The sequence below is a fragment of the Rhipicephalus sanguineus genome, chromosome 5, assembly GCF_013339695.2.
Source record: "Rhipicephalus sanguineus isolate Rsan-2018 chromosome 5, BIME_Rsan_1.4, whole genome shotgun sequence".
NCBI classification, from domain to species: Eukaryota; Metazoa; Arthropoda; class Arachnida; order Ixodida; family Ixodidae; genus Rhipicephalus; species Rhipicephalus sanguineus.
The window spans coordinates 78,845,611-78,873,122 of record NC_051180.1 but is presented as its reverse complement, the minus strand read 5'-3'; the positions used below and the strand labels follow the sequence as shown (position 1 = coordinate 78,873,122).

At 48.3% G+C, this 27,512-nt stretch overlaps 1 protein-coding gene across 1 annotated transcript; it reads right to left on the bottom strand.

Annotated features, from left to right (window-relative positions):
* Positions 1-302: 302 nt before the first annotated feature.
* On the bottom strand, positions 303-24,418 carry LOC119394739 (uncharacterized). The gene is made up of 11 exons (XM_037662046.2): positions 24,314-24,418; positions 20,214-20,590; positions 19,355-19,625; positions 17,898-18,171; positions 14,331-14,500; positions 12,733-12,898; positions 10,078-10,327; positions 6,065-6,317; positions 3,230-3,302; positions 1,940-2,244; positions 303-676 (listed from the first exon to the last, which is right to left on the bottom strand). Exons 1-11 carry the CDS (start codon positions 24,416-24,418, stop codon positions 542-544), a joined length of 2,379 nt encoding a protein of 792 aa, XP_037517974.1. The 3' UTR covers positions 303-541.
* Positions 24,419-27,512: the final 3,094 nt, after the last annotated feature.

Below are 27,512 nucleotides of genomic sequence, written 5' to 3'. Positions count from 1 at the left end.
TTAAGGGTAACTGACTGGATTCCAAGAGATGGCAAACGCGTGAGGGGGAGACAAAAAATTAGGTGGGTAGATGAGATTAAGAAGTTTGCAGGTATAACGTGGCAGCAGAAAGCACAGGACCGAGTTGATTGGCGGAACATGGGAGAGGCCTTTGCCCTGCAGTGGGCGTAGACAGGCTGATGATGATGATGATGCTATTCCGGACATTCTGAAATTCTGCCATATTGCCATATTACGAAACGGCGGCATTTTGCACCAATCAGAGAGGCCATAGCAGTTCTCTGGGTCAATCAGAGCTGAAAATAAGGCTAATTCTACAACGTGGCGGAATTCGACAACGCATTCGAACCAATGAGGGAGGCCGTCGCCGCCTTCTGGATCAATGAGATCGGACAATACAGTGAATTGTACACCATGGTGGAATTCGCCAATGCGTTCGCTCTCGGGAACAGTCACAACAGTGGGTTCACTAACGTATGTATATTTTGCACTTGAAAGAAAGGCGCGTGAAAGAAAACGCCGGTGGCGTTTAGGCCGCCGATTAGCTGCAGTCCCGGAAAGGGTTGGGCTGCTTTGCCGGCAAAGCGCACTTGAAGGCCCGGCCGAAGTCCTCGTTCGTTGTGGCCACCTCGTTGATCCAGGTGGCGAGATCCGGTCTGGCTGTCCCATCACGGCGCTGGATTTGCCGATACGACAAGCCAAGTATTACTACCGAAGAACTGACATATGGGCAAGTTGGAATTGATTATGCATTTTGAAATGCACAGCACGATAACAAGGACACAAGAAGAAGTAGTACACACCACACAACGCCGTCTCACAACTAACTTTATTAGAAAGAACGTGTCCACTGCTTTAAACCATGACCAAGTACCGCGCACGCATTCATACATCACTGATAGCCCCAAAACACGTGCTCCTGCAAATATTACAAAATGTTACAAAAACGTAAAAACGGTGATCGCATGTTCACTCTTTTGCTGTGTGATGAAACGATTCAGGAAAGAAATTTCATGGTCATGTTGTGCTGTTGAGGGAATGCATGACAATAGCACTTCATGAAAATGAAATTTCTTTGCTGAATTGTTCGTTTCATTACATAGCAAAAGAGTGTAACATGTGATCACCGTTTTAACCTTTTGTAACCTTTTGTAATCTTTGCAGGAGCACACGTTTTTGGGCTATGGATGATGTAAGAACACGTGGTATACTTGGTCATGGTTTAAAACAGTGGGCGTTATTTCTAGTAAAGTTAGTTGTGAGACGGCGCTGTGGGGTGTGTATTGCCTTCCTGTGTCCTCGTTTCCGCGCTGCCCATTTCAAAATTCAAATATTACTATGTATACCCACAATGAAGAACTTAATGTTAATTTTAAAGAAGGAATACAGCGAGACACAAGCGTCACTAACAGTTAAAATAGAGAATAAAAATACCAATAGTAAATTGTCAGACTGCATCCACTAGACGAGATAGAGAAAAGTGATAGAAATGTGGGGTAGTCAATCAGAGTTAAGCTCAGTACTTAAAAAAAATTCTCTCCCTCTGTAACCAGATGTATAGTCAAATCACGATAAAATGAACTTATCCGCACTTCGGAAAATAATTGTACCTGCGTACAAGCACGACAAGCAAAACGCAACGATCGCAGTAACAAAATAAAGGGAACTTCGTACATCTGTTTATGCTTATTGACCTATTTGAACGAGTTTTTTCGTATGAGATATTCCATCAACCCAACAAGCCCACGATGGAAGGAGCCTCAATTAGTGGAAAACGGGGCATACAAATAAGAATTAATGTGACCGGAGAACCCTCGAGGGCCTATTTGTTGTGTACACCCGCGAACTATGTGGTGGCCGCGGCATAGTGTGCGAACAAAACCACCGTAACTCACAGAAGCCGGGCTTAAAACAGTGGCACAAACACCGCGGTGCGAACCTTATGCCTCGCAGCGAGCATCTGCTCAACGTCGGGACCGTTGGCCTCGCACTGGTTGAGTGCGTAGAAGACGAAGAAGAGTTGCTCGGCGTTTAGGTGCTCCAGTCCCGGCAAAACCAGCTCCGATGCGCCGGGCCACGCGAGGAAGGCTCGAAGCGCCAGAGACAGCGCGCGCGACTCGAGCGCGACGTCGAGGAGGCCGGGTGAAGACGAGGACCACTTCGTGCAGTTGTTAAGCCTCGAGCGCTGTTGACGCTGCAGCCACCGCAGTAGGTACCGTAGCACTGGCTCGTAGGCGCGTACGCCTGGACACGAGTAGGAGAACGTCGTGTAGGAGGCATGCCAATGCACAATGGCGCATTCAAATGACTAAGGCGAATGCCAAGGAGGTTTTAAAAAGCAAAAGCCACAAATGCCTCATGAAAACAAGTTACCTTCGGTGACGTCGGCGTCAACACGAACGGTCAATTATCACGTGACCACTGATGACGTCATCTCTAATTTATGACGTCATCATGATATCACACATCGCTAATGATTGTGGCGTCATGATGTCACCGTGACATTATATAATATGACGTCACGTAATATGGTGCCATCACAAGACATCGTCGCTTGGTCAAAGGTGGACCGATCTCCTCCGAGGGAGTGCGACACCACGTGTGGTGCAGAAAGCTACGGGGCAAAATCGATGCAACCGAATGACAAGAAAAACAATAACAGCAAGAAGAACATGGCTTTCACCTTCGAGTCGTCTTAGGCGAATGCGTAAGAGGCCTTGTGATTTTTTTTTTTTGCCAGGTTATCACTTTTGGTCGAAAAAAGCAGCTGTTTTGGCTCGCTACTCGGTTTTGCACCGCGCGACTGCAAAATCGAGCAACATGATTTTACATTCATGGCTGCGAAGAGCTGACCGATACGACGTGGCGTTTCGGAGGCTTCGCGTTGTGGTTGCGCTTACGTAGACAGTGGTCACTCACTGGCCACAGCACTACAGTACAGCGTACATGTCCTCATGTCCATAATGTGACACCATAAATTCACGGAACGTGGCCGGTCGTACCTCGCGCTACAGTAAGCGCACCTGCACCGCTTCAGCGCATCCGGTAACTGTCCGGATCGCCCTCGTGACCTGCAACGTTAGATTCGTCGGCCACTTTCATTCATCTATACTAGATTTTATGCGCGAAACAGGCTTGCTCACACGTGTGACGTGCATTGATGTGTCTTGTGTTGAAAACTATTATGCATAAAGGTAGCCTGTTATAAATTAAATATATATGGGCTCACCGATGCGCGCCACCTGTAACATGGCCGTTGAAGGATTGGTTGCCCAGAGCAAGTCCAACGCCGCCGGGGGTACCTGGAGAGTGCTCAAATTTAAAGCGAACATCCCATGCAAGATACCGAGCAGCAAGCTTCAGCTAAGCACAAAGAATCTCAATGCGGCAAAAACTTCGACCAGCATTCACAGAAATAAATAAATAAATAAATAAATAAATAAATAAATAAATAAATAAATAAATAAATAAATAAATAAATAAATAATAGTTCTTTAGCCAGAACTGTTCATAAGAACACATGCCAGCCAAGTGCGGTGTAAGACACATTGATTGATCGATCATGTTCATCAGTATTAACAAGAAACAAGCAGCGTCACATGTCTAAGATTAAGGCAATCCTTGCCCTTTTCTACCCACGATCTCTAATTTCGGTTTTCTTTTTAGCGCAAGAAAACGACACCACAAGAAAGAAGACGGCACACAGCACTGCGGAACACAGCGCTGTGTTCAGTCTTCTTTCTTGTGGTATCGTTTTTTGCGCTAAAAAAGCAATATGGATTCTCACCAACTAGCCCGCCAACGCATTCTCTAATTTCGGACCGAAAACATGCGCTGACGGCGAAGAGACTGCATCACTCTGATGGCGTCTCGCTAAGCAAAGTGCGTATCACTGTATTTGAAGTCAAACGAGCGGATCGTGAAGTGAATTCAAATGCCGTATTTACTTGGATATTACCAGCACTCAGTACAGGCAAATATTGTCTAATTTTGGCTAATACTGGCTTAAATATGGTTAATCTCCGCTATCCGCTGTTGTAACACCAACGTAGTCTTCACTAAAGCTCCATCCAGTTTCCACTGACCTAACTCTCTACCACTCCGTTTTTCCCAGGAACGCTCTAAGGTCATGACTGTCTACAGGCAACAGGGCCTCCCCGCTGCAACCCTCACAGATGTTCCCGGGGAGCCCGCACCACCAAGAGTTTCCCAGCCTGCTTGACTTCATAGAGACGATCGGGATCACCAACTACCGCCGGCTCTTGCCTTCGCCGTGGGCTGCCCCGCTGAACGGACTATATAGCCTCCTCGTCCTTTTCCTTTCCTCTCTCCTTTGTTTAACTCCCCTTCTTCATTCCCTACGACGCTGCGCCGTGCTCCATCTGGGCTGCAGAAATAAGCGTCATTTCCCTCTAAATCTCTCACGTGGGGGAAAAAAAAAACATGGTTGATCCCTCCGTCATAGGAATCGGAGTAACACGAAAGTAAAACGTGCCCTTAAAGAAGTAACTGAATGTTTACTGCACATTGATATAAGAGAGTTTGCACAATGCATATTGATGTCTGGCAGCTATAGCACCATTTAACGTGGATGCACCCACTTTGATGCTTGGTGGTACATCTCCATGCCGACGACTAACGTCCATGTTCAATGATTAAACAAACCCTTGTGGTAGCTGTAGTAGTTAACGGTGAAAGCGTAATCAGAGAACGAGTTGTGATAGCCAGAAGAGCGTCGCATATTGGACGCAGAACTTAATTGGTCGCCATCCCGCGGCATGTTAAAGGGGTCATGAACCACTTTTCCAAGTAATGATCTAATGACCTCAGTATCGGAGTTTACTGCCTCTCGAATCGATTGCCGCAAAAATTTCTCGAATCCGTCAAGAATGAGCGGAGTTACGGGGGTTTGGCGCACGCTCTCAGCGCTTTCTCTCTTTTCTCGTGCCGACGAGCGCACTGGAAGCTAGACAGGGAGGGATGGCACGGGGGTAAGAAGTTACGTCAGCGCGCGTCATGAAACGCGATCGCTCTCCCGCTGTGATTCGCATGCGCGAGTGCGGCTAAAGTGTATATTTAGCAGACTGACAGAATTTAGTGCGGCGCGGGCAAGTGGCGGCACCCCGTGGCAAGAAGCGCATCTCATCCGGCTATCGGCCAATAAGCATGCTATATCTCTTGCGACGTAAACTGGCAGATCCGCGACGTCAACGTGCAGACGCCCCGCCCACCGACGAGAGTGAGAACCGGCCTCTGTTTGAAAAGAGGGCGCCTGAGGAAACGGCAACTTCGCGCTCCGCTTGTGGCCTTTACGCGGCGCGTACGACTGTAATATTTTGCAGAGCAGTTCATAGCCGTGTCAGCTTTCCGCAGGATGTGTTTTTTCAACAAGCCCAAGGGGTGCTTCATGACCCCTTTAAGATGTGATTGAACACCACGGCCGCACTTGAGGGAAACGCAAAGCGCGTCGTGCCGCCTCGGTAGCCCGGCCGCAATTTTTCTCGGGGCGAGCACGTAGGCGGGGAACGCGGTGTTACAGCCAGATCAGGCAGGCGCGCGTCGCAGAGCTATATTTGTTTGGATTAGCGTGACGTTATGAGTGAGGCCGACGCTTTTACGACGCTTGCGCTAAGGTTGCCACCTCGCGGTGTGTTAAGGCATTTACAAAATTGAACTTGTATTGAAAACGCGCCGAATGGGACGGACGTGTAACGCGTTGCAGGTGCTAATCGCGGAGGCCACAGTAATGACGAGTTACTTTACCTTACCGCTCCCAGAGGGCAACAGCACCCCGCCGACCGGGAGAGTGGTAGATATAAATATACGTTTGTAAAGCCTCTAGAGTCTGTGACTGTGGCGCAGTGGACAGCGTGCCCGGCATCTCTTGTAGCGGACCGAGCGGTCGTGGGTTCGATGTCCGTGGACGGAACCTTATTTTCTTTGCCATCTGATAGTGTAAAATTTTGCGACGTCATTTCCGTGACGGAAATACGTCACTGAAGTCGTGATGGATCCCGGCATAAAACACTTTCGTGTTAAAATGCGAGGTAAAAGACTGGCAAACCTGAAGCGTGGCTTCCGGGATCCCCTTCAATGCGTCATCGTCGTCACCTGCGTCTCCGCCGCCGGTGGCGACGGTATCCTCCTCGCGCAACACAAGCCTGCAGCGCGTCGACAGGAGACCCGGTGTCCAGTGCGCGTTCACGAACTGGTCAGGATCGTTGAGCGCCAGGTGCTCGTTGACCACCTTATCCTGCATCCAGGCGAACACGGCTGGCGCGGCACCGTGGGAAGAGGACGCGGTCTGGTCGTAGAACCTGCATTGGGCCGAAATGAAAGTTTTAGGGGCGAAGCACCTTAGGGCCGAGCATTGTACCCCCTGCGTCTAGCGTAGCTCCTGTTTACACGCGCTCACTCCCGACGCGTGCTCTCGTTTGAATGGAGACCGCTAGGGGCGCGCTATGCTCTCATAACGAGGAAAAATAAGGTCATTCTGCCTTAAGAGGCAGAGAGATGGACCGTGAATTTATATTTTTTTGGTATAATAACATAGATTTATTCAATGTAGATAAGGTATTAGGCCAACATGAAACAAGGAAGTTTTTTTTTCCTTTTTCTTTTTTCTTCGAGCCTGGTGGCAGACATGTCACCGCCCCGTTATAAAGGGGACGCTCATAGCATCCATCCTCCATCCATGCATTTCATATGACCATGAACATCCAACAACCAGGGGGACGTGTATAGACCTCGTCTTCGCTAACTTCAGATTACATCCCATTCGAGAACCCCTCTTCATTTCACCGATCACAAGGCGGTCCTAATGAAGGGGAAACGCAGTCCGCACCTCAGCACCATATACGCCTTATGACATCAATAAAACAACATTGTATATACTGTACACACGTGTCTGTCACGCATTTGCATGCTCGAGTGGGTAATGTACGGGGGATTCACGGTTGGCCGAATGATCCCTGGTGCTTCGCCCACTCATCATCATTCACTTCGCGGATATGCGTGGATTTTTTTGTACAGCGTTTATTACGGCGAAAGCCTTAGAGGCCTCTCCCACGGCCGCTGGATGAAACATTTTCATCCAGCGGCCGTGCCTCCCCAAACGCGAAAATTGACCGTTGGCGTCTTCGGCATATGGTGAGACCTGACACCTCGCGAGAAACCGGCGTCGGCGTCAGCACGAATGATGCAAAAATAAGTAAGGAAAAAAGGTCGTTCAAAGGTCACGTGATACTCAAGTGAATGTATCTGTGCAGTCGGCGTTCGTCACAAATTCTGACAATCTGTGACGTCATGGTGGCGTAACATGATGACGTCATCGCAGGACATCATCGCTTGGTCAGAGGCGCGGGCCGATCATTGAGGCTTTGCAAAACCATGTGAGGTGCAGAAAGCTTGTAAGGCTGCATTTTCGATGGAGGCGAAAATGTTTGAGGCCCGTGCGCTTAGATTTAGGTGCACGTTAAAGAACCCCAGGTGGTCGAAATTTCCGGAGCCCTCCACTACGGCGTCTCTCATAATCATATCGTGGTTTTGGGACGTTAAACCCCAGATACTATTATTATTATTATTATTATTATTATTATTATTATTATTATTATTATTATTATTATTATTATTATTATTATTATTATTATTATTATTATTATTATTATTATTATTAGACTGAGAAGAAAAAGAAGATGGATTTTGCCTTCGAGTCGTCTCAGGCGACTGTATAGGAACCCTGTAAGTTTTCATATGTAGCGCGTTTCTTTTTTCAAGAAGAGCCAATTGAGTGCACTTTAACTGAAACCATGGGGGACCAGCATTGAGGGACCATGCTGAAACTGAGAAAAACGCACTTTTTTCCTACTGACAATACGGTCGGGCCTACTCCAACAAGCTACTGCCAGTGTGTTCCTGTCTCCTAACATTTTAAATCTATATTGCGGCTAAAATATATATAGCCCACTATCGTCGATACTCAGGAGTAAAATTTGTATTTGGCTCTTATAGATTGGAACATTTCATTTGTGCTTGAATTAACTCGTAAAAGAAGTCTAAAACGATTCGAATGTACGGTATAGGAAGATTTTGCGATAATAACATCATCCTCGTGCTTCCGTCGATGCCGTCATTCGTCGCATGGGCGTAATGGCGATGACTAGACTTGAAGAGCTAGTGGTCCATCATGGCAAAATGCACACTATTCTGGATTGTCGGCAGCGTTTTCTTGTTCTTGGCGTCTATTGAAGGCCTCTAAAAGGGGTCCAGTTCTTCTTCTTCTTCTGAGCTCATTTTATGCCGTGTCGTTTCGGATCACGTCTTCAAGGAATAGATCGGTGCCCAATATCTTCGTATGTCTTCTATTTCAAATATACCGTCTTGGAGCGAAAGAAGGACATGAAACTGTAACGCTAAACTCGAAAAGAAACACTAAGATGCAAAAAGAAGTAGGAAAGTCGGCCTCTATAACTCTTTATAATCGAGTTTCGCCCTACAACATCATGTCCTTCAGTAAGTGCCAACTCGCCCTAGAAGAACTAATTGTGGAACGTAAACAGGATAGCAAAGCAACTAGGACACAATAGAAGCAATGGATGAGACCATGTTGGTTGTCTAGGTCACGATTGTTGACGCAGCGCTGGTTCAATGAATGTGGCTCAGTTTGATTGAAACAGATGCGGGATTTGGCTCATTTTTGATTAGAAACTGCCTTTTTGAGTTCACGTGACAATCAGGAATTGCCCCATTTTGATTAAATTTGTTTTAGAAGTTAATTATACTTAGACGCGCTTTACACTCTCGTGAAATTTAGCCCAGTTTCGGTTTCTGCATTTGGCTAAAAAAAAAAAGAGATGCCACATATTGATTATTTGGCGCTACTTACCTTGCCACGGTATTTGCAGTAAACTTTGACCAACGACGAATTCATTCGGATAAAGAATGAATTTGACGCTTCACTTATAGCTTACCTGCCCTTTCGATACGTGCAAAAACAGAATCACGTAGAAATAATTCAGCAGCGCTACGTTTGCGTAGCGAACTTAGCATTTCTACATTTCGGAATTGCCTCTTGAAAGTTGCTTGTTTGTCCGTTAAAACGCTTATAGTATATGTGTACTATAGTCAACACTACCCGATTCGCCACAGTCGAAACGTGCGAAATATCCGTTGAGTGTACGCTACGTCGAAGCTGAGCGATCCGTTTTATATTCAGAGTGAAATGAACTTTTAATTTGCAGTAACATTTATCATGGTAACGTCACGCTTCGAAGTCCGGCGTCCATTCTTTTTTTTTTTTATTAAGTGAACTCCAGTTTGCCACAATAGTGTAGCCGCGGTGTAGGAACGACGTTGCAACATGCCGGCTATTATAGGCTATTACTATATGTAACCAGAAAACGTCGGCAGGCCAGACAGCGCATCTTGAGAGAATGCTATCGAAGCTACCGCTGTTTAAAACGGTCATTAGTGTCTTGTACAAGCTACCCATTGGCAATGCTTTCTGGTTGATATTATCCACAAGCACCTGTTCCCGCACAGTTAGAATAAGTCCAACATGTTACTTCCCAGCACTGTCGAATCAACAGTGTAGGCGAATTAGGCCAAGTCAGAGTAAGGGTGGACCATCCTTCCTTATTGGTGCCTATAGCGAAAATTCACACGGTCCCTTATACAATTGCACAAGACGACTGGAAGGCGAAATGCATCATCATCATCAACTTCTTCCTCTTCTCAGTCGGCTGTATAAATCTCCCCCAACCGAAAGCTTTTTGCACCTCACGGGGTTTTGCGGTGCCTCCGGGATCGTCCCACTTTTGACAAAGCGACAATGTCATGGGATGACGTCATCATGTGACGTCACATTGGCGTCATGATGACGTCACAAGTTTTCGCGACCTGTGGCGTTATGATGACGTCAAAGGGTGACGTTATCAAGATGATGATTTGACGCTGCCGACGCTGGCGGTCACTTTTCGCGTTTGATGAGGCATCTAAGGCTTTCGCCTTAAGATAATTATGCCCGCGCCTCGGTAGACTTCCCTGGCTCGCGCATCGCACTTGATCGGTGTCACTCACTTGGCGATGTATGCCTGACGCGTGGTGGCATTGTTCAGCCATTGTGGTGCAGGCCCCACCCATGGCAGGGCATCCGCACGGTCTGCCAATCTGGCCGAGGTGGAATCGTTGCCGGTGTCCAGCGCGTCGGCACGCACTAGGCTGGTCAGCTGTCTGTGCAGGAAGGTCAGCAGGGACTGGGCATCCAGGCCGGTCACCAGCGACGACCGGGTAGCCAGAGCGTGGAGCGCCAGTACGGGCTCGTACTTGGCTGCGAGCGAAACGGCGCCGTTGATCGGACATCCGCCATCCGTACTTAACAACCAAGACGCATCTCTAGAGGCTGGAAAATTCGTGAACACGTGGTGTCACCAGCTACACTCTGTGTTCACGATTTTGTTATCTCTTCAAGCTTCCACCTTTTCCTGAACTTCCTCCTTTTCTTACCTCTAGAGTCTTTAGCTTAAGCTAACACAAATTGTAAGGAGGAAAAATTGGAGGATTCAAATGAAACTACGCGTTAGGCGAGGACTTACAGGGCACGCCGAGAAGAAATCACCATAGGCGTGCGCACGGGGGTAGAGAGGGCAGGGGGGCGGGGCGGCCGCCCCCCTTGATCATCTAAGGGGGGTGCAAAGTCTGCCCCATATTTTTACTCAGCCAGACTTATGGCCATGCAGGTTTCTGACAATAATAGCGGGCGAAGGCCCCTGATGTCGCATTCCAAGAACTGTTTACTTCCCATGTTTACTCCTGGAAAGCCAGGGACCAAAGGCAAGACATTTTGAGAAGCACGTACGTCATCGCTTAATTTTTTTTTTCATTCATTGTGAAGCGTGTTACCTTGTGGACTCAACCAACCGGGGTTGGGGGCTACGACAATACCCCCCCCCCCTCACCCCAATGTGGAACCCTGCGTACGCCTATGTGCACCGCCCAGAGAGATACGAAGAGGAAGTCATCAGCGCGGTTGCCTGTTAAGAACGACTGAAGTTGTGCATTACATGCGGTGCCGTCTCAGAGATGCTCACTAGAACATGTGAAACGAAGACTAAGCATGTTATGTTATACTCCACAGAAGAGCACACCTAAATACGTGAAGCACTATAAAACGCAGTATGCACAGACGGGTCCACTGTTAAAGGGAACAGTTGCGTGAACGGCATGTTTGCATTTCGCTCTCTTGCAAAAACATAGTGGCTTAGATTTGCATACAACTACCGGCGGTTGACAGTTCTGCCTCTTTTTGACGGACTCGTGCAGTGCATGAACAATGTTTCCCTGTCCACTTGCTCTTAGAGGGCCACCAAAGTGAAAGGGGCTCATTGGAGTGTTCCCTTTAACAGTGGACCGTACGTACATGCACCGAGCCCCTAAATTGCCAATTTCGAGGTGTAAAAGACGGAACGAATACATTCTGAACTATTTCTAGAAGAAGAGTCTTCTTGTTGCCAGTTCTACAGCTTTTTCAGCATCGTTCCCTGTTGGCCATCACGCGTTTACAAGCTCCCCGTGGTGCGTACATTCCTTGCTTCATAAAAAGGGCATGTTTCCAGAGAAGCCTTGCTCATGCAGCTTTTGGTCTACAGCGCTGCCATAAAAGAACACGTTCAGCATTTTATTTGTTTCAAAAACATGCGCAGTGTAACCAAACTGTACAGTTCACATAACACATTAACTTGCGGATCTTTGGTGCAGTCCGAGACCAAAATATTCAGGATAGCGCGCTATAATTGACGTCATCACTGATGCCCCATAGCACATTTACATATTAACACCTTAGGGGATTTACATGCCCTAAGAAGTGCAGTAGCGGAACTTTCAGTCGCCGTCACACGCGGGAGAGTCACGTAACCATCAGCATAAACGTCACGTGTGACGTCAGTCATAGAGGGGCACGTCGCTGTCGACACTGGTTCTGGCAGTAGTGATCCTGGCAAAATAGTGAGAACCGCGAAGCGCCACGGCGTAGGTTACTGGCACCCCCAGTGACATGGGCCAACCGCCGACGCTGATGAAACAGCGGTACTTAGCAACTCCAGGCAAAACCTTTCCCTTCCATTCAAACTTTGGTGGTGGTGTGAAGTTATACGTGAGGTTTCTGCCTACGTAACCAGACACCTGACTCTCTCGCATGTTACGTGACCGGATGTTTTGCTTCTGCGCTTTTTAGGTTACGAAAGCTAATAATTAATATTATCTGGGGTGTTACGTGCCAAAATCACGATATGATTACGAGGTACGTCGTGGTGGAGTGCTGCGGAAATTTCGACCACGTAGTGTTCTTTAACGTGTACTGGCATTGCGCAGTACACGGGCCTCTAGCGTTGTGCCTCCATCGAAATGGCGACCGCCGCGGCCGAGATCTAACCCGCGACCTTCGGGTCAGCAGCCGAACAATGTAACCACTACCATCACAGCTAACTAGGGTGCTGATTCGTTGATTCCATCGCAAGCGCTGGCGGACCAACAGAAGAGGAAATATAAGCGTCAGCAAGCACGAGAGGAGACACGGCGACGTTACACTGTTAGCATGGCCTTCATGACTACAATCAGTGTAAATAAAAGCCTTTTTTAACTACATCGACGGAATCGAGTGACTCTACCACTGCTCTACGCCATATCCCAAACAAGGCCATGGAAACGCGTTGCCTCATTGGGTCCATGGGCTCCCACCTATCAGTCGGACGCAGTGCTCGGCGGAGGTACGGGCCGGCGCAGCGTCATCGACGTCAGTGAGCCGGCAAAGGAGGTTTTTCTCCGGGCCATCAGGCAGCAGGCGAGACGCCAGAAGAGCTGTGCGCAGACCCAGGTAGTTGAGTATCTCGTGTTCCTTCAGTTGCTGAAAACGTATATAAAGTGTTATAGGTAAGTGACCTAGGACAAGATATATATTAACAGCGAAACTGTCCTTAGTCGAACCCTTCGCCGCCGTCGTTACGCAGCTTCGTGAAACGAATGTGCCGATGCGGAGGAGGCTGACCAATGAGAGGCCGCGCTGGGTGCGAGGAGAAGGGGCACGCCGGATTGGCGGTAACCAATGCGAGGCGGGGCTGGGCGCCTCGCCTCGCATTGGGAGTTAGCACGAGACGCGCTTTGCTGTTTCTAGAGCTTTCAATGCGTGGAATTAGGCTTTACTTTTTTTTAAGCGGCATTTTCTCCTGACGTCTCATAGGAGGCAATGAGAACAAGCATGGTCCTTGAAGACAGGCGTAAGAAATAGGAATGAACAAAGGATCTTGTGTGTCCAGCCGCTCTTCCACGTGAAATGAGGCCGGCTTACTCATGAACAAAGCTAACATCCTTAAATTAACAATATTTTCGTTCTTCTGTGGTCTTAAACGCAATGCCGTTGACTTAATTGTAACCACCATTTACCATTACCGTTTTTGGCTTGCGTGCCCTAAACGCAATGAGCACTATTGACCTATTTGTGAGACACAATAAATAAAGATGTTTCCTCGTAGAAGATTCAAATTAAATCTCCGGTGTTTTCAAACACAACAAACTTTTTCATTGAATTACATTTAACCGTTTGTAAGACGATGCCCTGCTTTATGACGTTACGCGGAGCTCACGCAAAGATTTCAAGACTGGCGTGTGCGTGCAACTTTTTCGTGCGAAACGCCAAGCCGCACTGCTACATTGAGCATGTGGTCTAGCAATCTAGTTTATGTTTATTCCAAGCTTATTTCTGTATAGTGTTTCTTCAAGTGTTCAGCGAAAGGTCACATCGAGGTTATGCGTGAAACAAATTCAAAACAGCTTTAATGTGCCTAATCAGAGATATCTTGTCACGGCAATAACAGCGGACACCGGTCGCGTAATCCATGCAGAGCCGTTGCCTTCAGCATTTAAACATGTACTACAACACCCCCCCCCACCCCCCCACCCCCATTCCCCGCCTAACCAGCCCACCCGAAGTCCTTAACCGTGGTAGCGTTTTTTCTTTGTTTTTTTGTGGCACGTTGTAAAGATTCTCACCATACAAGAAATTATTTTTCAGGAGGGGGAGGGAGTGGCGTGCCAGAACCTCGATATGATCATAAGGTATGCCGTAGCGGAGTGCTCCAGAAATTTTGACCATTTAACGCGCACTGACACCGCACAGCACACGCGCCTCTGGCATTTAGCCTCTATCGAAATGCGACCTCCGCTCCAGGATCGAACCCGCGACTTCCGGTTCGGCAACGCAGTACCGTAAATACTGCACCACCGCTGCGGACACCATGCACGAACGATTCTATTCAATTCAGCGCGTGGTTCCAGCGCACCTTGAGCAAGTCCGGCATAGCCTCGACGTAGCTGGGTGCACGAACGACGACATCGCTGATGGCTTCTCGAGGTTCGAACGCTTCTTCGATCACCGTGCGCAGGTTCCAGGAGGCCCAGGCGGCCTGCGGTTTCTTAGCACTACGCTCTCGGTCAGTTTCCGGATCCGCCTCTGTGGAGAGAGGTAACTACAGGTTGTTACCGGGAAGTGATGCGACAGGTAGTTTTGGACTGACAAGTTTCAACTCTCTCTGGCATCTGGTAGACACAAGTTGTTTCGAGAAATGTGCTTCACAATGTGTATACACAATGTGTTTCAGCAGGCAAACACATACACAATGTGCTTCAGCAGGCATTTCAAGAGACGCGATGGTTTCCTCATATGAACAACTTCAATTATCCCATGTGACATAACCACCTAACACCCCTAATTGAAAAGTTATTCATTTAACTTTCTTAATATCTGCCCCGAATGATGTCTTTAACCATCTAAGATGCCTGCCGCTACAGAAAAAGCATATGTGAAGGCAGCGAGCAAATATCGCGTTTCCTTGATCTTTGAGGATTTTGGACATATTTCTTGAAACGCCCGGTACTCTGTCAAGATCCACTTTCGTGGTCGTATTATCCAATTTTTGTCAAAAATGTGATCGCATTAAATGAATGAAAATGCATTACTTCACAGAGACGTTGGCTGGGAATAAAAGAAAAACATATTAGGACGCAAAACGTATATTATGCAGAATCGTATCAACGAGATTCCTCTGTATATACTATAGCAGTAACTGTAAGCACAAAAAGAGGGCGGACAATAATGTTGCGGAAGAAGCTGCGTGTTGCATGTTTAACCCTTCATAAACGAACCATAAACGTTTTATGAGGTATCGTCTATTCTTCCCTCACACGCGAATAATTCGCTGAAGTACTCTGTGTAAATTAACACAGCTGTGATTGAATAATACGATGGTACAGAAGGAGAGCTTCACCGCAAATCATCTGTGGCCTCGGATGAAACTTGTATAGACAGTTATTTTCGGATATAAAACAAATCTGCAATTCCACCATGTTACCTGCGCTGTGCCAAATGAAGCCAGTAATCTTGCATTGGTCTCCTTTGAATACACTTTCTAAAGGAAGCAGACAACACTCTGAACTTTTTTAACACGACAGTGTTTTATGCCGGGGTCCACCAAATACTTTCGTTACGGATATGACGTTGATAAAATGGACGCCAATGGGTGAGAAAGAAAAAGCCGGCAGATCCCACGCATTGTGGGAATCGATGTAATGCGAAGCAGCCAGCAAAGAGCTGCAAACATCACCTTGTATGTCATTGAGGAAAATGCGTGTCATGGTTTTCATGTTAACTCCTATTATTTATGTTCGTCACACAGTAACGTCGCGCAATACCAACTTCGGGGTCGATCAAGCTAGAGAAACGGCCGCCCGCGCCCCATGAGCGTGACACGTAAGTCATGCTGTACATGACATACGTGTCATGACTTTCATGTTAACTCCTGTTATTTATGTTCCTCACACGGTCACGTCGCAAGATACCAATTTTGGTGTATATCAAGCTAGCGAAACGGCCGCCAGCACCCCATGAGCGTGGCACGTAAGTCATGCTGTACATGACATGCGTGTCATGATTTTCATGTTAACTCGTGTTATTTATGTTCATTACACAGTTACGTCACAAGATACCAATTTTGGTGCATATAAATCTAGCGAAACAGCCGCCAGCGCCCCATGAGCGTGCCACGTAAGTCATGCTGTATATGACATGCGTGTCATGATTTTCATGTTCATTTATGTTCGGCATATAGTCATGTTACGCCATACCAATTTTGGTGCACATTCGATGAAACAAGCGACCAGGAGAGCACAAAGTCGTAGGCGGCTAGATAGATAGATAGATAGATAGATAGATAGATAGATAGATGGATACGCTCAAAGTCGCAGAAGTTCGCTAAGAAATGCTTCGCATTTAAAAAACCAAGAAAAAGATCCGCCACTGGGATTCGAACCCACGACCTTGCGGCCTCGACGGTAAGCGCCAGACGCTCAACCGACTAAGCTACCTTGGCAGAGGCTGGACACTTCACAAAGCGCCTTATATGTTTCGCACATTCTCTCTCGTACGGTGCTCTCTGTTGATGGTGTAGGTAGGCGGGGCGGTGCCGCCAGAGGTGAAGAGAAGTAATGCGTCACGATCGACACTTACTAGGGCTTACTCCGTCAGTGAGCGCGATATCGGAAGTAATGGTTAAAGCGCCTCGATATACCAGCGAGGGACACTGGCCGCGCTGGCGTAGCCGAGGCACCCTAGACGCTGTTACGTTCTTTGCCTTTCGCTTCGTGTTAGCGTGCGCCGGTTTATCGGAGTAGTGCAGCTTCCACGTGCACCAACGGTATTTCTCCGCCGCCGACTGCTTCGATTGCGAGAGCACCGACTAACAAAACTGCTGCAATACGAGTTGCAGAAAGGACACGATTTCGACGGGCGAATGCCGTGCCTTGGTGGAGCATGCCTGCCGCGTGAGCCAAAAACCTCCTGCCCTACCCATTCCCTCCTTCAGCGTTTCTAGAGAGGGCAGTAGCTGGCGATCCTTGCGGTGGCCGCTTGCAACACACATTTGCGCATGCGCACATTACCCCCCTCGACGTCACACCACGCCAGCCCCATTGAAAACAATAGGGGAGAACCTGGCGCCATCTCTCGACAAGCGACCACAACTCAAGGCAGGACGGCTACAATGCGATAGCCAGCGACGCCGCAGGCATGTTTCTAGAGGAGGCGTTATTGTGGCTCAAGCTACGAACCTCTGCCTCCCGTGTTGCTGAAGCGCAGTGTGGTAGTACATGCATGAGCACAGCCGTCGGTAACCCATTGCTAGAAAGCGCACGTCGTGCCGTTTCTCTCCTTAATTGACGACGTTTTGAAGAAGTGAATATCGGGTACCAGTGTTGATTATGAGTTTGTTGATGCCATCTTTACGCGGGATTCAAGATTCGCTGTGTCCAAATATATGTTGACAACTTCAGCTACCATCATGGGCGTTAGTCGTGGCGATGGACACATGCCCCTAGGCGTCAAGATCAGTGCATCCACGTCAAACAGTGCTATAGCTGCTAAAAACCAATAGACATTGTACAAGCTCTCATATATCACTTCACAATAAGCACTACTTCTCTGAAGACACGTTTCACTTTCGTGTTAAAGCGATTTCTATGACTGAGGGATCAGCCATGTTTTTTCTGGTCTATTGTTCTAGCTATAATACATACAAAGACGCATGCTGCCTAACATATAGTGCCGGCCGAAGACACCCAGTCGGAAAATGCTTACTCAAAACCGAAATTGAGCAAGAAAGATTATTTTTCTGGCGTGTTCACTGTGGGAACCACTCGTCCGCTAAGGGACACACCTGCTCGGATAAAAGTGAACATCTGAAGGAAACTATATGTAACCGTCTCGTAGTCCAGGGAGCAGCTGCTTTAGACAAATATTGACAGGCAACACCACCATTTGTTCACAAAGTGCGAGAGGGTACCAGAGGAGATCTCACCGGGCAGGCGTATGGTCGTGTTCCAGGGCGGAATGTCGTCGCCACTTCGGGCGGAGTCCAATAGCTTTTCGACTCGGTTCACGTCGACCGGTGGTGGTAGCTGCCCTCCGGCTGACACGAAGGCCGCGGCCGTCGCCTGTGCCACGTCGCTGGGTGTCACAGCGGGGCCGTCCAAAAGGAGCCGAGGCTCGCCCAGAAACACGAGCCCGTCGGCACCCACCCCCATTCGCAGGAGCACGGGCTCGTTCGTGAAGTAGTACGCGTTGCCCAGAACCTGTGCATTCATAGGCGCACTTATCCACCGCACAGCAGCTGGCTGAGCATCGTACAGCAGCACTGAGCATCCAGCAACAAACATTCCTTTAACGTTCGCTGGTAATGTGGTAGTGAACGCTAAGGAAATTCGCTACGACGGGCTAGATGGGTCGAAGCATAGGCGCGAGCACGGGGAAAGGGGGCCGCCCCCCTAGTCACCAAAGGGGGGGGGGGAGGTGCTAAATCTGCCCCATACATTAAGCCCCATAGTCACCTAAGAGGGGGAGGGCGCCAAATCTGCCTCGCACATTGACTTGAGGGGGGGGGGTCGCTGCGATGAACCTCCCCCCCCCCCTGATGGGGAACCCTGCGCACGCCTGTCGCTCGAAGTACAGCGGTGAGCACTGTTAGGGTGAACACGCGAGCGCGTGGCCGACGGCACTATCAGCGCCGCGTAACAGCCATCGTTGGAAACATTGCACATGCGCAGCATGTGCTTTGCGGTACACTCTTTCCACTACGCGCACTGCGTCATAGATATGCTTGTCGGGGATACGCTTGCGTGCGCGCGGTGGAAAGAGTATATCGTAGAACGCATGATGCGCATGCGCAATGTTTCCACCGATAACCGTTACACGGTGCCGACAGAGCCTTCGGCCACGCGCTCGCGTGTTCACCCTAAGAGTGCTCACCGCTGTACATTCGTGAGCGTGAACACTTAGCGTGTGCCGCACGGTGCTATCAGCGACGCCTACCTACACCAATGCGAAGCTTTGCACTTGCGCAGTTAGATTGCGACGTGGCTATATTTTTACCACGCGCATGACGTCATTATTGAGCGCCTTGGACGAAAGTGCGCTCAGATGACGTGGTGCGCACAATGGCAAAATAGTGTCACCGCTAACGCACTGCGTATGTGCCGAGCCTCACGCTGGTGTATATAGGCGTCACTGATAGTACCGTGTGGCACGCGCTCCCGTGTACCCGCTAAGCGTGCTCACGACTGTACCTTGCACGAATCTGACGAGGGATTTTGCCCGCCTTTGGTGCAGAGGATACCTCCAAGTGTAGGAAGCCGTCACCGCAGTATCAACCGGCTTCACCTTAACATTGTGAAGCGGTTGTGAACCATATCATGTCAAACACCCTGGTTCTTGCATGAAATACCCTGGATCCTGTACTTGAACAGATTGCGTCTGCACCTTGGACACATCCTCGGCATTAGCTGTTTCCCGACGGGGCTGCGGCCATGGGGCGACGCCTGCGCTGTCGAGCAGCTTAGAGCGAAGCTCAGCACCGTCTTCGGGTCTTGGCTTGAGGCACTTGCGATAGAGACGCTTTAGTGCATCCGGCAGCCCCCGGGACCGGATTCCCGTTCTGCGCGCCAAGATCTTGTGCAGGGCGCGAGACAGTGCGGCCTGGTGTGCGTGGTCTACTGTGTGTCGATAGCTCCGAGTGTCCAAGGTCTCCATTCTGCAGATATTATTTAATTAATTAAATGAATAATTAATCAACAAACCAGGGTCCAGCTTCCTAACAGAGATCGACACGCCTGCCAACAACGTTTGGTGTCTTCCATTTGACTTCGAGCGTCAGCTACACTCTGTGCAAAGCGGACGCTCTATCGGCGAGAATGCATATCACACGAGGTTAACTTAAAGCTGTAGTCACATTTTCTTTTATCTGGAGAGAGTATCTTGAACCACTAAGTAGCGACGACGGATGCAGCTTTGCAACAGTTTTTCATTACATCTACTAAAAAAGAAAACGCGATCAATCTCACCGTACCTAACACAAAATGTTGTAACCGAACCTTTGCTCGGTACACCTTACGCGTCACTTCTATGCGAAAAAGAAGTAATGGAGGCCGCGTGAATTGCACAGTACAGCGAATGGACATGTACATACGTGTCCATTCACTGTACTGTGCGGTGATCCTGAAGTTTTTGAGCCCAAGTAACTTCCATTCACGTGAACAGAAGTTTCTTCGGCTCAGGCACACTGCTGCCCCACGGCGTTCGCAAAACCGCGTGTACTACAAGAAAAGCGGTGCACATGTACCGGCCGGCACCCCCTCTGATCCAGTTGTTGCAGACGTGGCCGAACAGATCGTCGCACGGGTTGGTGGTCGTGTCCAGGCTGACGTTATCGGAGGCCGCAACGCACGCGTCAGTACGGCAAGTGGCGCCGCGCTCTCTCTGGCGGCGAGGCCTCGACGAGCCGTAGTTGGCCAGCATCGTCGCCTCCGTGGTGTCGGCGGGGCTTCCGCGAGAGCTCCCCCAGTCACCCGTCAGTCTGCTCAGCACCACCAGGCTGGCCAGCAGCAGTGTCACCAAGACGACCAGCGTGCCAACTGTGCCGAGGCACGTGGCCCAGCGGCCGCGCTCAGCATCGACACCGGAAGCAATGTCGTCGCCAATACGACCTCCGCCGGCGTTCTGCATGCGAATTGCGGGCATAATCGCCGCCATGAAAACTTAATTGCTGTCCGATGAATTGGTTGTGATCCACTTAAGGTATCTTTAGCGTGAAGAAGGATAGAAAAAACTCGCAAGAAATAGAAGAGAACAGAGTGTATACGCGGGGCGAGCACTAATCTGAGCGCTTGCCTAATCTGACCACTGACATAATTAAAACTTCTTCTTGGACGAGTTGGTTCATATTGTAGATTAAGGGGGGTAACAGCGCGAACACACACCCACAAGAGAGACGACACGGACACAAAAGCGCTGACCAGGGTAACAGCGCGAACATACACCCAAAAGAGAGACGACACGGACACAAAAGCGCTGACCAGTCAGTCAGCGCTTTTGTGTCCGTGTCGTCTCTCTTGTGGGTGTGTGTTCGCGCTGTTACCCCCCTTAATCTACACTGGCATAAATCAGCGAAGGGAGGGGGGAGAGGAGTCAGGGGGGTCCTGACCCTCCTAATGTTCAGGCTGGGTAAGAGACCCCTTACAAGTGTCCCCCCCTTGAGATTCCTTTCAAACGCCATATACTTGGAGTTGCTCGACAGCGCATTCAACATATTTTGTTATTTTTGAATAACTATGGCAGCACACATACAGCGCTACGCTTTCAACAAAACCTTGTGCTACCATAGTTATTCAAAAATGCCGTACCAACAAGCGTGCCTTGCAACTTCACTCGATTTTGTTAATGCCTGTTTATTTTGTAGAGTGTAGGCCTGTGTTCGATACCCCTCAGCTGTTTGATACTACTGAAATCGCAACTGCCGCTCAACCACTTTCGGGAAGATTCAATAGATCAGTACAATTACACGACCTGGGAAACCATGCTCATTTTTTTAAATTTTATTTCGAAGCATGATTTTAATCTTTATATAAATAAAAACAAAATGGCCACCATGGCAAGATGTGTGTCCCTCCTTGTGATTTTTCTGGATTGACGCCACTGAATCTGACGAATTTTGTGTCGGTAAAAGCGAATGGGTTAACACTCGCCCTGTTTTTATAAATGAAGGCCGTTATAAGAACTTTAAGGAAGAGCCCAGGAAGGGAACTGTCGAGTTAAACTTGACAATGCCAGCATGGCGACCGCGCCTGGCCGTATCGCACAGTCGTCCCGACCATAGGCGTGCGCAGGATTCCCCATCAGGGGGGGGGGGCGAAGGTTCATCGCAGCGCCCCCCCCTCCTATTAAGTTAATGTACGAGGCAGATTTTGCGCCCCCCTCTTAGGTGATTAGGGGGGGCGGCCGCCTCCCCTGCCCCCCCTGTGCTTACGCCTATGGTCCCGACAGAAATCCTCGACACGGTGGCCTGCATCGCCGCGCAGCATCGTTCGCCATCGGCCGGCGATTTTCGGAACCACTCATCGGTTTCAGAGCTTCCCTGCATGTGCCCCTAGTGACCCGATGATTTGCGCTGTGCCCCTCGTGTCAAACGTAACACACAAAGGCCGAACACACCACGAACACCACAGAAAGAAACGGCGAAGCATGAAAGCGTTGAATGCCTTCTTCTCCCCAGTGTCTTCTGCCTAACTGAGATCAGCATGTATTGAAAAAACTGGCAAATAGAATACATCACACAATACCTGAAATTATAACACTGAAGAGAAGTAGAATGACAGAAATCTGAACCTGTTGGTAGGGATTCATGATGAAATAGGGTACGCGTACACATAGACGCGCGCAAGGTTCCCCTTCAGGGAGGGCGAAGGCGGGAGAAGGTCATCGCAGCGCAGCCCTCCCTATTAAGTCAATGTATGGGGCAGACTTTACGCCCCCCCCTCCCCTCTTAGATGACTGAGGGGGGGGGGGGGCAGCCGGCCCCCTGCGCACGCCTATGCGTCTACACAGAGGGACACAAGAGAGAAGTCGGGACAACACAAACGCCGACTAACAACTGAAAAGGCGCGCAGTGACGGAAAAGAAAGTAGACACAGAAACTTATCTGCGCATGCCCAGACAAAGGGCGATACCTATCAATCCGGCATGCGTGGTGGTCTGCGTGAGATATATTTGATATATTGAGGCATTTGATTTCTTCGTTACGCAAGTTAATCGACGGTTGGCTCACGCATGCGCCACCACTACTATCGATATGCCAGGACTCAACCATGGGACGCGTATATTCATTCGTGTGGCTGTATCAAGATTTTTGTCTTAAAGGTTGACAGCACGCTGCCTAACTGCCGACGGTTTAAGCATAAGTAGTAGAGTGGAGTGTGAATTAGGAGCCGCACGAAATCATTGAAAAGTAAATTTGGCATTCAAAGTAGCATGATGTATGCAGTGAAACAAAAAGCGGGGTCATTGTCAACGATTTCGGTGTTACATGCAGAAGGCTTCTATAACGACCTGTACCGTACCTCGAGCGTCCACGTGATCTTGATTGTAAGTACAGTAATGAACAGTACAGATAAACATCATGTCTGACCAGCGGTTGTCATGTCTGACCAACGAAATCATTGAAAAGTAAATTTGGCATTCAAAGTAGCATGATGTATGCAGTGAAACAAAAAGCGGGGTCATTGTCAACGATTTCGGTGTTACATGCAGAAGGCTTCTATAACGACCTGTACCGTACCTCGAGCGTCCACGTGATCTTGATTGTAAGTACAGTAATGAACAGTACAGATAAACATCATGTCTGACCAGCGGTTGGGTTACGATGGCTTTCATGCGCCGGGAAAAAGCGTAAGTACATTATGCATCAGCAGTAGATTTGATCGCAAATGGGAGAAACATCATGGTCGAAAAGCTTGAAACCCTTCAATCGCATTGATTCAAGACTTCTATGTACAAGAGGTGGAAGAATGTACACGTCGTACAAATTCGTAATGATGGAAGCGCTAAAGAAAAGATTGATTATTTATAGACCATTACCTAGCCTTCTGCGTTGTACAACACATTCACCAAATTTTCTTATATTAGAGTCAGGGCAACATTTGATTTCAGTCCGCAAAGTAGTCTGGGTCAAGGAAAAAAAGGTACCAAGTATGTAGGTCTGACCCGCTCTTCCACTGTGGATCGGATTAACGCCCTCAATCAGGTAATTAAAAACTTTCGGATTGTATACAACCTTTTTATATAGCTTCCACAGATAACTAAAAAACATTTCATTAAGAAGAAACAGCAGCAGTCAATGGCGGCATTGCATGCATAGTTAAGGATTACAGGAACCATACGTGAATATTATATGTATCAATAAAGATTCCACATTTACGTTAATTCTTCATGAAAAAAAAAAGACGTTCAAGAAAGGCATCAGGCAAGGAGACTATCTGTAATGCTGTTATTCACTACATGAAAATCAATAGTAAAAATTCTACTCGAGCGGGCGTCGGATGCACACAAGTTGTGTATAAATGACTTATTTAGTACGTCGCGATTATCCTGGTAAGTACGCATCTTATCAACACTCCTTCCTCGTCAGGCATCGTAATTCACCTTCGACCTTGATAAACGGCCAGTTAAAGGCTGCAGGCGACGATACCGCGCACGTACGCGTAAACAAGCTTCGTATCATATGCATCCATCCCTACTTTGAGTCAGCTGGGTTTCTTATCTTTAACTTTGGAAGTTTGAACTCAGTGCAAGCAGCAGAGTAACGCATGACTGCTTCAATCCGAAAACGTGAGTGGAAAAGCGCTCGTGGTGCTTATTCAGTTACAAGATTGTCTTTTGGAAACTTACCCAGTTAGGTTCGGTGATGAAATCCTCGGAGTCGGCAGTTGTGGCGGCTCCTGTTTCGGTGACGGGGCTTGCTGTACTGAGGTAGGTGGAACGTAACTGATTCATGGTTGAAGATCGGTGGGATTAAACGAACACGATCGGTATCAAGGTAGGCACCAGTCTTCACCAACGGCAGGAGCGTCGAACGACCGGCCACGAGCCTCTTAGTCTTCTTCTTCGTCTTCGCCTCACGCCGTACACATTTGAACGAGGCCAGTTAACTGGAGCCGACGCTGTGACAGAGTATCCTTCGGAACTGAACAAATGCTTCTGTGCCGTGTGTGGCTTGGCGTGGTCTTCACGAACGCTTAGGGCGGAAGCCTTAGACGCCTAATCAAATGCGAAGTGTGATCGTCGGGGTCGACGGCTTCAACATGAGGGGTGCAAAAAACGTGTGGTGAAATGTGACGTCATCATGACGTCACAGGCCGCCACAACTTGTGAGGACATTATGACGTCACATGATGATGTCAGCACATGACAGTGTGCTGATCCCAGAGGCACTGCAAAACCACGAGAGGTGGAGAAAGCTACCAATGCATCCGATCCCGGAGGCAGTGCAATACCACGTTTGGCGCACAAAGCTTTCGAAGGAGTCGGAGGGCGATCAGTATATAATCGACTGCGAAGAAAAAGAAGACGCAGACAGCTTTCGCCTTCGAATGGTCTTAGGCAAACGCAAAAAATCGCCCGTGTGAATCTTTCATTTGGGTTGGTATGACCAACAGCCCCAGGATTCGAGAAGACGATTGCCCATCTCCTTTGTGGACCTCCCCGTCCTCAGTGCCGAGGGCGCTGAACGAGTTGTGCTTCTTGTGAAGAGTGTAGTGTTGTTACACCACATTCATTTATACCATATGCTCTTTTTTTTTTTTGTAGCGTCCCCTTCTGTAATCTTCACACTCCTATCCCTGGCACAGGTAGCCAGCCGGTCTAAGTACTGGCTGACCTCCCTGCCTTATGCTGCTATACTGATGATGACGGCGATGTTGATGATACTTCATCGCAACTGCCTCCCTGTCTTTCTACTTCTCTTCCATCTACTCTATTTCTCCTACTTCCCTGCCTTTGTATTGCTCCTCGTCCTCCGCACACAGGTGCGTATGTCACATCCAGTTCCTAGCAAAAAATTGGCCGCGCATCTGCGTGCTTCGCTCCAAATGTCGTCGAAAGACGATAGTCTTCTGCCATTTATGTTTTGTCTTGCCTCAGACAGCGCCTCTTCTATGTTGAATCGGCCGCATCTGGCGGGCATTGATAAAATAGAGGAAGCGCTGCGTGATATATTGACGCCATTTGGCAGTGGCGCCGGGAAACATGAGCTTCTGCAGAACCCAGGGCCACTGCCAGGTGGAAGCACCATATCGTCGGCAGAGGGCTTTTTTTTTTGTGCATAGCGTCGCATTTTCCTCGCAGCCTAAGAAACACTAGGATCTTTAGAATTACGTATCTACGTATTTTCTAGTTAAGGAACACACCATCTAATACTTACGTATTGGTGTTGCGCCTCAGATATGCGTAATATTTGGTTTTTGATCGACAATGTTCGCAAGTATAAACGCAGCTACCAGTTCAAGATGGCTGGACGTTCAGCAAGTGCTTAAACTTGGGCCGGATGACTGCATCGTGTGACAGACAGACAGACGGACAGACAGACAGACCGAAATTTCTGCTTTCAAGTATCCCAAGGAAGATTATCGTCTTTAAAACAAAGCTCGTGTGGTGCTACGTCACACGTTATATTTTTTACACCATCCAGGACCTATAGACACGCCTCGCATCTGAATAGCTCTAAGCGAAACGTTTTCACGACGCCATCGGTGCAGTCGTAGTACGATCTTCATTTTTATACGCCATAAGCTGAATTCACGACTTCGCGTTGACATTTTACTTCCTTTTTTATTTTTGGCCCCGTTGATTTTCGCTTGAATTACTTTGGTTATAGGGTTAGTCCTCCTTGAAGTCATAGTAGACTTTGATTGCTTGTTTTATTATAACAGGCAATGAAGCATGTCGCGCACAACATCAATGTCGAGGACATTACGCTGAAATAAGTCTGGATTTAATAAAACGGGTATTACTATCAGCCTTATGCACAGATGCAGCATATGGTTCGCTATTATGAAGGAGATGGCAATAAATCCTCTCAACAAAGAAGCTGTTTGAGGCAGCCGTAATTTGTGCGGCCTATCCTTTGTGGCCCACCCTGTGTGGCCTATAAGGTATGTGGCACAGAAATTGGGTAACTCCCACTACCCACCACTGGCCCACTTAAAAAAAAGAAGGCAGCAGTTAGCCTAACACTAGGGAACGGGAAAGGCAACTTCGGCTGCGAGAAGACCTTCGAAGTGATAAAAGACCTACGCCAACGACAACCTACAGCCCGTAGATCTATGAGAGGTGCGATCGCTCGATTTCAGCGCGAGTTTCTGTCTCTGGAGCTTGAACAACCGCGGTTGTCACAGACACGACACGCGTGTCGTGTCTGTGACTTTGTGTGGTTTAACTCGAACCTCTCTGCGCTGAGAATCAACGCAGAAACAACCTAGCATCACCTAAAATTCAGGAACGACCTAAAAGAAACCTAGAAAAGAACCCTAATCACCTCGCTAAGGCCTGGAAACAATCAGATTAGTCTTCAGAATCGTCCAGTTTCGCTGTTTCAAGGCTTGCGCGGCTTAGTGCTTAACGCAAGCTTCGCCATTTTTTTTTCTTTCCCGGCCGTATTATCTGTTTTGGCAATACTGCGTTGCTTTGAGGACTCCGCAACATAAATTCCACATTTTATTAATTCATTCTATGTGATTACGTACCTTGGAAGCGTAAGGATGTGCAGTGCTGTATCAGTGTCATCTTGGGTATTATATTCATAGTGTCGTCTTATTTTCATAATCAAGCCATTCTTGGTCTTCAGCGCCATCGTGCCTTCGTTATCGTCATTTTCGCTTCGTAGCACAGTCATCATGCTGACACTGTCAGTGATTACTTTATTATTATCGCCATACCGGGTCCTTTATCATCTTCGCCAGTGGTGCATGCTATATGCTTTTATAATTGTTGGATTTTTACATGCCGAATTCCACGACATCATTGTGAGGCACGCCGTAGTGGGGGGCTTCGGAAATTTCGCCACCTGGGGCTCTTTAACGCGCTCTTAAAT